The 13,033-nt window shown below is 42.3% G+C and overlaps 1 protein-coding gene across 1 annotated transcript; it reads left to right on the top strand.

Moving 5' to 3' along the window:
* Positions 1-253: 253 nt before the first annotated feature.
* Positions 254-12,937, top strand: marveld2b (MARVEL domain containing 2b). Its single transcript, XM_062543831.1, has 14 exons — positions 254-624; positions 1,012-2,167; positions 2,551-2,583; positions 2,700-2,866; positions 3,005-3,170; positions 3,669-3,719; positions 4,421-4,509; positions 7,303-7,981; positions 8,379-8,543; positions 9,769-9,887; positions 10,595-10,699; positions 11,103-11,274; positions 11,990-12,031; positions 12,184-12,937. The coding sequence occupies exons 2-14, from the start codon at positions 1,034-1,036 to the stop codon at positions 12,280-12,282; spliced, it is 3,021 nt and encodes a 1,006-aa protein (XP_062399815.1). The 5' UTR covers positions 254-624; positions 1,012-1,033; the 3' UTR covers positions 12,283-12,937.
* Positions 12,938-13,033: the final 96 nt, after the last annotated feature.

Genomic DNA, 13,033 nt, shown 5'->3' with positions numbered 1-13,033 from the left:
TTGTTAAGCTATCATATTATTAATGTGTAGCTTATGTTTATTGGTAGCCTATTATTTATGAGGCGTATTGTGACCATTTACCTCGTCTATGAATCCATACCGGTCGGACAGGTTGAACAAATACGTCATCTTTAGGGATGGACTTCCAGAAGAGACAACCCCCGGCGCTAAGGTTTGTGGTGGAAGATAATTGGAGGCCAGGTAAAAAGGTTTTATCTGAAGCAGGTGAGTAGTACATTTTGAATTTAATTAAAAACGAAAACAGTCGACGAGGGTCACAACTCTTCGGGCATTGTGAACACTAACACCTGTATAATTGTAGGCTACTAGGTCTAGACAGAAGTAGCCTGACAATCCGTCGAAACTTGTGTGCAGTCTCTCAGAGCATCCGTTTTGTTTATTCAGGTTTCTCGTCGACATAAGCTTAGCAAAGATTCTTTGTGGTGTAGTTCTAGTTTTAAAAACATTGTCTAACATGTAAAATCCAATAATGTTAGACAGAAACATGAATAGCCATAAGTTAGCTTTTTATAGCAGTTCGAGTTTTGTTTCTTGTTCAGACTGGAAACATCGTGGTCTGCAGGTGCGGTGGACCTCAGAGCAACGCAAAGCTTATTGAGAGAGGTAGGCTATATGTTTCTGTCATTTTTTTCTGAAATTTTCTCTCACAATAGATAGTTTAGGCCTTTACACATACCCTTCGTATTTAGAAGACAATCGAATGTGCTACTTTAGCTTAACGTTTTTTGCGTGTGTTTTGGGTTGGGGTTGGGGTTGGGGTGGGGGCGGTCGTATCAGGAAATTTTCAACAACAAAAAAAAGCTCCTTTGTTTTCAAATTATTAGTGTAGAAAAGCAGTCCAGGCACTCTTGTTGATGGTTTTAACTGATTAAAAAGTCATATTAAATACACCTGATCTGATTTACTATTAATTAATTGTAGGCTATTATTTCTTTATAATTATTGTAGGCAGATCTGATCTACTATTCATTTTGCTATCTTACCTGGTAGGTTCTATGAAAAAACACTCACCATGTCTGCATGGAATGAGTCAAATGCTCGCTTTGACCGGGTCAGAGATCCACATTATGACCAGGTGCCCATCGGATCACTTGCAAGGGACACAGAGCTGGCCCTGAGTGCAGACCCCCTCCCACCCCCGCCCCTTCCTTCGCACCCTCCGGTTGGATCTGAGTTCTACCCAAGTGACACAGAGGACGGCCACGACGACGCCATGGACATCAAACCTGTCCATCGTTTCCTCCCCGACTCTGTGAAGAACTTTTTCCGTGGCAGCAAGCGCTGGTCGTCCCGTTCAGACTCACCAGAGAAAAACACTACCTCTGGTGGTGTGCCATGCTCTCCTCCAAACTCCTGCCCCCCTTCTCCGGGTCCGCCTGGGTCATACCTTGACCCTTACGGTGGGTCCGGAGGTAGTTACACTTCCCAGAAAGAACGCGAGGCCATGTTGTTGGGGGAGCCGGTGGAGTCGGTGTCTGGGGTGTCCGGGCGCTCGGCCATGACCTACAGCGAGCGCGTGGAGGACTACCACCAGCGCTACGCCTACATGAAGTCCTGGGCTGGGCTGCTGCGCATCCTGGCCTGCGTGGAGCTGCTGCTCGGGGCGGCCGTCTTCGCCTGCGTCTGCGCCTACGTGCACAAGGACAACGAGTGGTTCAACATGTTCGGCTACTCCCAGCCCGGCATGGGCATCGGGGGAATGGGTGGTGGCGCCATGGGAGGCATGTATGGAGGTGGGAGCCAGTACACGGGGCCCAAGACTCCCTTCGTCCTTGTGGTCGCCGGCTTGGCGTGGGTGGTGACGGTCATCATGCTGGTGCTGGGCATGACCATGTACTACCGCACCATCCTGCTGGACTCCAGCTGGTGGCCCCTCACGGAGTGCATCATCAATTTTGCATTGAGCATGCTGTACATGGCCGGTGGCATCGTCTATGTGAGAGACACTACCCGGGGGGGCCTCTGCAACTACCACGTGTTCAACAATGGCCCCAATGCAGCCTTTTGCCGCACCGAAGCGGGCCAAACCGCAGCCGTGATCTTCCTCTTTGTTAACATGGTGGTGTATCTGGTGGGCTCTGCCGTTTGCGTGAAGCTATGGAGGCACGAGGCGGCCCGAATGCGTCGTGAGGCATTAGCGCATGAGGTGAGGCAATCTAAAACCCAACTGTATTCGATTGTGGTGAATTATCTCTGATATGTGAGCTCAACAGCCACTCAACAACGTTCTCCTCTCTCCCATGCCTCAGAAGCAGCATTTGTGATGGTATGGCTCGGTCTGTGCCACTGTGTTTCTATTCACAGAACCAGGACTGTTGAGTGCGTGCACTCTAACTAGACATGAGGAGAATTTATGTGAATGATTATAATCTAGAACTTCACTTCACCTTTAAATGTTATCATGGGGGAAAAAAACAGATGCTTTGCTTTGTCTTTTAGTTGCTCAGTTAATCACTGCTGTTTTTTATGAGTGAGTGACGTTTCAGAATAACATGACCCTCCCTTGTTTTTTTGGTTTGTCCTTTACAGATGAAGACGACTGCATCATTGCCATTTGGATTGGTAATTCCTATTCTTCTTTTAAGCAACAAATGAACATGCATGTTAAACCACTACCTTCATATTATCACTTTCCAACTTTCCACTTCTGCTGCTAATCGGTGTGCTCATGTGTGCAGACCGGCCCAGGCTCCAGTGTTTCTGAACCAGTGAGGCAGGCTATGCTGTCGGTCCAGCCTGATGGCCGATCGCTGTCTCCCGCACCCACAATAGAGCCGGAGATCATCCGGGGTCACATTCCAGCCGGACACATTCCCAAACCTGTGATCATTCCAGATTATGTGGCGTAAGTTAAAGGATCTAATTTGAATTACGTTTTTTAAATTGATTTTTAGAAGTATCTACTTGATGTGTCTACTCCTGCCTTTCCCTGTTTTCTCCTCTTTCTTTCTCTCTCTCTTTCTCTTTCATTGTACACATACAGGAAATACCCCCCTATTTACTCCGATGAGGAGCGTGATAACTATAAGGCAGTGTTCAATGACCAGTACGCAGAGTACAAGGAGCTACACGCTGAGGTTGAGGTCCTGATCAAGAAGTTTGATGAGATGGACAACATGATGCAGAACATCCGTCCTACCAGCCAAATGGTACCTGATCTCTTGGTGACCCTTAAAATAATCAATGGCAGCTATTTAGTTTTTGCTTAAGTTGACTATAGAGGAATATAAAATCATCTTTTGGAAAATGAGGAAATGTCCAACCTTCAATTTTCTTTGTGAATGAATAATGTATCGTACATAAATAAATGTTTTCCTTCAAATACAGGGGTCATAAGTATGGAATCATAGAGGCAGGCATATTTTTATTTTTAAAGGCCACTTATTTCATGGATCCAGGCCTTTGGAATTAGAATAGCCCCTCATCATCACATACCCTTCACTTCGCCTAAAGATTGGTATGGTGTTTTTTCAGTTAGCCTATTACCTGGTTTGATTTGCATTGAGCTGAATGAGCATGAAACCAGCTAATAGCCTAACTGAAAAGCCCACCATGCCAATTTCTAGGTTCATGTGTTGAACATACTTAACTGAATATTGTGTGTGTGTGCGTGCGCGTGTGTGTGTGCGTGTGTGTGTCATCTTCAGGAGAAGGAGCGTGTCGACGCAGTCATACAGGAGTATCAGAGGAAAAAGATGGTGAGTGGTGGTGACCTCAACATGTTATTTATAGCATGACAATATGTCTGAAAGGCCTGTTGGAAGTTTCCAGTGTTTCCACTCGCATTTCAGTATGCAGTTTGCACCTGAACAGAATTCCCCTCTGCATCCTGTCTGCCTGGCACGTTCACAAACACATTCCTTTAGTTGTCAATTCCAGAACTTTTTCATGGCCAAGTGGCCTTTGTGCATAACATTAATGCTGGTCCTTGATTATGATTGGCTGAATTGTGTTCAGTGCCGTAGTAAAACCCAGCACAACCCCACACGTTGACCACATTTCATTCTACAGTATATTACTGCCCTACCACAAATTGATACAAAAGGTGTTTCGTCTCAATGTTGCTTGGCAGCTATTCTGAGGGATATTTCTTGGCTAATGAATGATTATCTATTAATAAATAGTTTCTTTTCTCATTGTCTTTCCTTTATTTTATGAAGTCTTACCAGGTGTTGTAACCATTTCAGAAAAGTCCATATGTTAAAATCCCTGTAACCTATTATTACTTAATTTTAGTCAAATATTTGTTATTTATTATACTTTCACAATTGTGTCACAATGTATTTGAATGTCTTGCATTAAGTGTGTGTGTGCGCATGCACGCGCGTTCGCAGTATACATGCACCTGTGCTGTGCATGGTTTCATGACAATCATTTTCGTTTTATGGTCTAACCACAGGATCCAACGTTCTTGGAGAAAAAAGAGAGGTGTGAATATCTCAAGAGCAAGCTGGCTCACATCAAGCAGAAAATATATGAATATGAACATTAAAACACACATTAATGGTCACGCATTGGAGTGCCATCAGAATGGAAGAAGTTAGCGGCGGATGGTCATGGCTTGCCTGTATTCCAGTCTCATTGACTTAGATGAAAGCATCTGCTGTCCGTCGGTCAACTGAGTAATGCACTTCCTGGTATTGTGCTACAAATGGACGAGGATAACCGTTTCTGATCACTGTATGCCACATGATCTAGCAGGTGTTATGCCCTTGCCCGGAAAAGGTATAGGACCCTGAACTGTGATAAAATGCAAATCGTGTTTGATTTGTGAATGTGAGGGCTCAGTTGCAACACGCCAGCTTTTGTTTGTTTCTAATTTCCAGCAATTCTAGCAAAGAATTTTGGATAAACTTAAATGTTGTGTGATCCACGTTTTTAGTCATTTTAATGAGTCTTACCTTTTTAAATGTCAAGGTTTGTGTTCTTATTCTTATCAGTGAGCATATTATTGACAGAAAGTGTTCTTTGTATTTATATGTACTGAAGGAATATGAAAATGACACATGCAAATGCTCGTGCAGAGTGCAGACTGATTCTTTTGAAATGTGAAGCCTGCCCTATAGCTCACTGTTTAATGCACAGATTTTTAGTTGTCTTACTGCATAAAACAACAAATAAAAGCTGTCTCTTGCCTTTTTCAGCATGAGATTGCTAAATAAGTCAGAAGATAATTCTATATTGTTGATTTGTTGACGAGTAGGTGTATGTATGTATGTATGTTAATAATGTAGGCAAAAACATAGAGAAAGGTGTATAATTGTCAAGTGTTCCAATGCAAAGTAAAGTTTATGTTTCTCCTCTCTCACTTTGTCTCACAATACAATCTTTTTTAGTAGGCACCTTTGACATATCTGAATGATGATGAAATGTAATTAATCTACCGATATGTTTATGAGTTTTCATGTCATTGATATATATACATATATATAGAGAGAGAGGCATATTTGTGACCCTGTAAAGCGGAACCAGTCGTTTCGGTAAAATTAATTAAATTAAGTTATTGTGCTCACGTGAACGGCCATAAACTAAGCTTTCCAACGATATGTATATCGAGGGTATTACACAAACTATCGCTAAGATAACAGCATCCAAAGTTGACATGGTTCTCCTGTCACGATATGCCAGAAGAGGGGAAATCACCTTTTTAAGCAGCGCGTGCACAACGGGAATGACAGCAAATGTGTTGAATCTTCGCCGGGTTTAACAGTCAAAACGTATGTTTTTCCGTGAAATGCGTTCACGATATGAAACTGTAGACTGTATACAGTCGAATGAGGCGAAAACGTGAAATTCAACATTTTAACCCGGAAGTTTGTTATTGTTGACTTTCTCAAAATAACGTTGTGCGCAAAACGACTGATTTCGCTATGAATGGTCACATTTGATAAAGCAATTGCTTTCACTGTTCCTTTTGCGAACGAGAGGCAGACAGGTGGATTGGGGGAAACAAAAGAGCTTCCTGGTATGACATGACTGGAGCGGTAGAACCTGTTGGTTTACTTGTATGTAGGCTATTGATGGCATCTTTCAAAACAGCCGTGTCCGCTTTCTGGGTGAAGCTTCGGGGCGGAGCATGTCCACCTGTATCGAGAGGGAGGATGCTGACAGGTGTGTCTAACATTATTAGCATAATGTGTCATCCTTGGGGATAGAGGACAAGTTGTTGTTTCTCAGACTACAGCCAGATCTCTGTGGAGAAGGTGAGTTGACGGTCTTTGTTTATAGTAGGCTAGTTTAGGCCTATCTGTTCATGCAAAATGTGGCATTCCTCGTATTTGCTTGATGGGCTTTCTGTTGTAAATGGGTGGCTAGGTTTGGTGTTTTTTAAAATCATGTTTCCTCGTTTTCCAAGAGCCTTTTGTTGTCTCGCGGTGTATGCCTTCAAGGAGCCGTCGAAATAGCTTAATGTGTTGTTGGCTTTGGAGCAGAACCTTTTTATAATCCTACCTGACTCCTTATCAGTCACTCAGACAATCCACAGTTTAATACGATGGTTTAAACGTTTTAATGTTTTCTTTCTGTCATTTTTTTTTTTTTTTGTAACATTTTAAGAGGGTAACCTACGTGGCACCAGGCGGCATTAAAGGGACGACGATAGGCCCAACTGATATGTTCTCAAGCATTTTTTCCCTCAAGCATCATGATCTCAATGTTGGCTAGTTTATACCGGTAGCCTACTTTCAGAAAACAATCACGTTGTGCCCAATTTTCATAACTCCTTAATTAGGGTACCGTATAGGCCTAAGTGCACTTTAATTTCTATTTTCATCATTATTCTCAGATTTATTCTTGTTAGTGACTAAATGTTGATTATCTGCTCTTTATTGACTAGACTGCTTTCACAGTTTGGATTTGTTTATGTTGGCCTACATGATTGTTTTGTCTTTATTCTACATTTTTACCCTCTAGGCCTACAGCGAATGTGAGACCTCGAGAAGAGTAAGGACCCACAATGCCGTCAAATAAGCACAGTAGCCCGCCTCCCTACGGAAGCAACAGGTAGGGTCTTTTGCTGACCTACTTTCTTGCTAGGGCAGGCCTATAATGTGCTTCCATTATGCAGAGCTGTATATCTTAATTTGTTGCATTGTTTCATATAGCTAGACATAGATTGATTTCGTAAACTTTTATTCCAGTTTATAGTTCAGAGTTTGACATGCTCAGAAACTCAAACATAATGGTCTGATCATTTAAAATATAATGAGCAGCAGTTGTAGATTTATGGATATTGGTATGGATGTAACCGTTGTAGAAGACCAATCCTCCTGTTGTCTCCAGACAGGGCCACCGGAACCGATCGCAGCACACCTACACTTACGATGAGAAGCTCCTGCACTTTTACCGCTGGACTTCCCCACCTGGTGTGATGAAGATCATGTCCATCATCATCATCATCATGTGTGTGGCTGTGTTTGCCTGTGTGGCCTCCACGCTGGCCTGGGACTATGACATGTCTTCCATGGGGATGGGAGGCCTTGGGATGGGGGGCCTTGGAGGTGGGATTGGAGGAGGGGGCTACGGTGGGGGTGTTGGCAGCGGAGGCTCTTATGGCGGGGGGGGTTTTGGTGGGGGAGCAGGCACAGGAAGCTATGGTGGCTATGGTGGGGGTGGGTACATGGATCCCAAGTCGGGCAAGGGCTTCATCATCGCGATAGCAGCCATCACCTTCATCGCTGTGCTCATCATCTTCATCCTGGTCGTGTCACGCCAGAGCACCTCCCGCGCACCCAACTTCTACTTGGGGGCCATCATCGTCTCGGCCATCCTGGCTCTTCTGATGCTCATTGCCACCATCGTCTACCTGGTGGCTGTTAACCCGCGGGCCCAGTCGTCGGGGTCCATGATGTACAGCCAGGTCCTAATGATGTGTGCCCAGTTCCAGAACCAAGGGCAGGCGTCGGGCGCCCTCCTCATTAACCAGTACCTGTACCATTACTGTGTGGTGGAGCCGCAGGAGGTGAGTGTCTAGTCAAGTGGTGTTGATGATCTGCCTCTGTTATAAATGACCAGTGTGTATTCGTAGATTGAACATAACCGCTCTGCAAAATTCACATGATCATTTTGTGTTTATGAAATTGAGATATTGCACAATTCAGCAGTTTATCTTTTTCTGTCATTTCCTAAATCACAAGGTGTAAAAATGCATTCCTTCTACATTAACTTGCTTATGAATTGTTCTTTGATCCATCATTATTTTTATAGGCTAAGTGTTTCCTGCATGTCATTCCTTGAGTTTCTCCACTCTCTAAAACTTGCCATGTCACGTTCACATGGTGTAGTTTGAGTCATGATGTCATTGTTGTTTTTACAAATTGTGTTGATTCCAAGACCATTCCCTCCACCTTGTCTTCCAGGCCGTTGCTATTGTTCTCGGTTTTCTCATAGTCGTGGGCCTCATCATCCTGCTGGTGTTTGCGGTGAGGACTCGCGGGCAGATCCGCAGATATGGCAGAGACCGCGTCCTGTGGGAGGAGGTCAAGATGCTCCGGGATGTGGGACCCCAGAGTGTTGGGGAGTGGGTGAGTGGAGACTGACCCTCCTCTCTGTGAAAATGCCCTGTTTGGATGTAGAATACACCAAATATTCTAGAACAGAGCTGTTCTAGAATCTTTGGAATACACTGACTTGACTTTAGCCATGAAATATTCAAGATGATTATTCACTCTCAACTGTCACCATGGAGACTTGGCCTGTAGATGAAGGCTGATGTTGAAATCAAACACACTTGCAGATTCTGAGGCAACCTTGAGTAGAAAAGGTTTCTTGTTCCCGGAAAACTTGGAAATGTTATGCAACACTTTTACATGCCTTTTAATTCTATTGAATGTATCATTTTTTTTAAAGTCTGAAGGTTTGTCCAATCAAGACAAATAGCATACAAATAATCTCTTTGACCTTGTATAGAAAGTGCATGACATGTTTTGGCTTTCGATTTAATCAGGTTATGTCACATGCAGAGATACTGGAAAGGGTGGAAAGGGCGGGGCTTGTAGTTTCATGTCCAGTTTCTGGGTGTGGTCTCCTACATCCTTTTCATTTGGAAAGAAGTTGTAAGATACTTTGATGAACTGAAGAAATGTTTCCTAAAATAAACTATTGTTAACTGTCAACCTCACATACCATCTTCATTGTAATTCCTGTGCATCTTTATGCTACTCCCTAAGACATATACACATTAAAACTTACTTTTTTAAATACCAGTGAACATGTGCACATATTCTTAAATTTCCCAAATTTATGAGATTTTAACCAATTAAGACCGGATGTGCCTTACAATTGTTTCTCACTTCAAGGCTGGCTGCACCATCAGAGTGTTTCTGATTCAGGTTTTAACAGTTGGTTTTCAGAAAATGCTTCGGTTTTTAAGAGCCTTTTTAATGGCCGCTCTAGGTCTCAGCATGTTAAGTAAAGGGTCACTGATATTATCCTCTTATTGAGTTGCAATTAACTGTTTCACCGTCCATGTGTGTCAGTTTCTGCTTGGGTGGAAGTGGGGGAACCGGTTTGGTCAGGTTAGGTCAAGATTTAGAATTCACTTAAACTATTTACCACACAGACAGGGTTGGCCTCCCCCGTGGAATGCATGCAGGTCCGCCTGTGCCAGTTTTCTGCCCCTACAGTCATGTGTGGTGTACACAGAGAGTGAATTGTTTTGAATCCATTTCATTGCAAGTTCTTGTTGTATGTGTGTATCTGTAAAAGCAGACCTAGTTATGCAGTGCTCTCCTCTTATCCTGGTTCTAGGTGACGAGTGTATCGGGCGAACCAAACGCTCTGGTGAATGACTACAATGACCGCGTCGGTGGTTCTATAAACTTCCTGGATGAAGGCCTGAATAAGGAGAGACCCATATACCTCCCAGGGTGAGCTGGGTGTCCCACGTGTTTGAAAATATTTGGGAATATTTTTTTTTAAAGATGGCTTCCCCACTTCACTTGCATAATGGTAACCTGAGGCGTAGACAATGAAAGTAAAACTATGTGGGCAGGGAAAGTCTGTCCTTGATATACCAAGCATTCCAAAAGCCATGTATGTAATGCCAGAGTTCAGAAAGTATCTTCATAATGGCACATACTAGATTGTAGATTGTATATAGATTATAGATAACAATTTACTTCAGTGTTTATTTTGATAGAGTACCGGAAGAAGTATTTATTTGAAGAAAAGAGCATGCCATATTGCTGAGAGTAGAGTCTGATTTCTGATCCTACCTTTACACTATGGACAGCATTGTGTAAATATCACATCTAGACAGACCTAATCTCATCAGAGGTGTCTTAACATTCCAGAAACAAACAAATAAGTTATTTTAAAACTCACACAGTTTTTCTTTTTTGCCTTTTTTTTTCTCTGTAGTGTGATCTTGCATAGGCTCTTTTGTTAGGCTATTTGTTGTGTTACCTGGACCGGAAGAGCTTGTTTCCCAGGTTGTCAAAAGACCATTGAAGACATTTGAATACTATCCACGTCATTCAATTAACCATTTAGACCCCAACTGACTGTTGAAAAGTTACTTGTAGGTGTTGTGTGTGTAGTTTATTTGAAGGGGTGTGTGTCTGTGTGCTTACAGGAGCTCTGACATTACAAGCTCCTTGGGCGGCCTGAAGAGCAAGCTGAAGGGCAGTGACATGGGAACAGAGTCTGCTGATGAACTGGACGACCTTGACTTGGACAGGTAAGGTTCAGTTTGGTCAGAAATGGGCTCATGGAGATTGATAATGTAGGGATAGTTTGGTAAGAGTGAGGAAATACAGTATATTTTAGGTTTTAGTTGAAGAATATTATTTTACCCAGTAAGAAGAGAGATGTTTCCCTTCCGGATTGCTTTGAAAGTCTTTTTCCCAGTTGGAAAAAAATAAGATTTTGAACCATGTGTAAACAACCATTAAGGGAAATCGGATGACACAGCATGATACAGCAGGACTTTCTAAACAACATTTAGCATGGCTTCTCGACACACACACACACACACACACACACACACACACACACACACACACACACACACACACACATCCATCCATAACATCCACATCTCCTGCCCATATTTATTTCTCCCTCACTTCCTTGTTTTGCAGTGAGTTCCCTCCTATTGTCACAGAGGAGCAGAGGCTGGACTACAAGCGTGCGTTTGATAGGGACCACATGGAGTACAAGCGGATTCAAGCGGAGATCGACGATGTTAACCTGGGAGTGACCGAGGTGGACAGAGAGCTGGACAGACTGCAGGAGGGCAGCCCACAATTCCTGGTGAGTTTCACAGAGAGTATATAAACAGCACACACACAAACGGCCTTTCATTAGGGTTTCACTTAGACACTGCAGACCATATTCTGTCCCAGAATTTACCCCAAAACAAAATTACAGCATTAGATACTGTAATGTATCCCTATTTATCAAGACTTTTTTATGTTGTTTATGCAACTTTTCTTATGAGGTTAATACATTGGGGAGGGCTATACATGGGGATCATACCGTAACGTGGTGAACTCTCTTGTTAACTCTGTGTTGTGCTGTTGTTGAAATAAATGCCGAGTCGTGTTGTACAGGAGTTGGCTATCTGCAACCGTTTTTTTGTTGCCCCTGACATCAAGACAAACAACAGTCAGGACTCAGGACCTTTGTCACTAGCCGTTCACAATTTAATGATATGACACCCGAAAATTTACTCAACAGACTGGGAAGAATGTAGCAAACATGAAAATAAAAGACACTCCGAGAATAAATAAAGGTTGAATGAACATGGGCATATATTTCCTTGCTTCATTCTGATCTGATTCTGATTAATTTAGCTATTTGGCACTGTGGGTTATACATATCTGTGGGCAATATGTGATTTTCTCTTTTTTGAAGTTCAAAGAACACCACAATGCAGTTTATACACAGGAAACTACTGGCTCACTTAGTGTTGCCTCCTGATTAAGACTTTGAGCCTAACTGACAGTGAATTTGTTTTTATTAACAGGATGCCATGGATGAATACAACAGACTGAAGAACCTAAAGAGGGTATGTCAATAAGTCCCATCTCACTGATATTGATGCTCGCTTACCTTGCTTTCAGCTCAAATGATAAAAGATTTTCCGTTTTGACCCACTTTCATCCCTTTTTAAAAGCTCAATAGAAATGCTTACCTCTTCATTGCTCTGTCCCTCTGTAGTCAGCAGAATACCAAATGAAGAAGAAGAGGAGCAAGTACCTGAAGGCTACGCTGTCCCACTTAAAGAGGAGGGTCAGCCAGTATGATCACAGACCATGAAGACTTCTGACCTTTGACCTTTTACTTGTCGTCCATGCCTGTTCTGTGCTCAGGCCTTTTAGTATTTCTTGTGTTGAGTGTTTCTTTTGAGATTAGGAGCCAGACAAGTCAAATTGTGTAGCTGTGTTTTTAACTATTCTCATGTGTGTGCAAGTGCTGTGCGGCAGTCTGTGAAGGCACAAAAGCAATGTGATGAAGTTACTGCAGCACTAGTAGAATACGAGTTCCTCTACCATGAATGTATATAAATCTCATTATTCTTTTCTTATTCTTAATTAATACGGCATTATTTGAGCACTTTTTAAAGCTTTTACTCAAATCCAAGATTGAGCCTCAAAACAAAATGAAGTTATAACCTTTTTTGTGAGTTTCCTCTTTTTTTTTTTAGGAAGATGTAGGCTAATTTTTTGACTTGATCTGTATTGATATTTACATTGCTTTGTGTCACTCTTTTAATGAATTTATAGACAAATACTGTGGTATGTGTACTTGCATTTAACAGATCATTATTCTCAGGTAATCAAATCAGCACCATAGGCTATTACAGCTGTATTTACTTCTCATTGTGCCAGATATCAAGGGATTAACTGTACAGTGTGTTTTATATTTTGTAAATATGCATTTTGAATAAAACATGATTTCTGGATTACACAAAGTTGTTATCACTTTAATCATATATAATATATTTTGATGAGCTTCATTCATCATGTGGTGCATAAAAGTTTATATGGGAATACATTTCATGTTGCAC

The sequence above is a fragment of the Sardina pilchardus genome, chromosome 8 (assembly GCF_963854185.1).
Source record: "Sardina pilchardus chromosome 8, fSarPil1.1, whole genome shotgun sequence".
Classification (NCBI taxonomy): domain Eukaryota; kingdom Metazoa; phylum Chordata; class Actinopteri; order Clupeiformes; family Clupeidae; genus Sardina; species Sardina pilchardus.
Note: the sequence above shows the minus strand (reverse complement) of the source record. Positions and strands in the feature narration are given on the sequence as shown.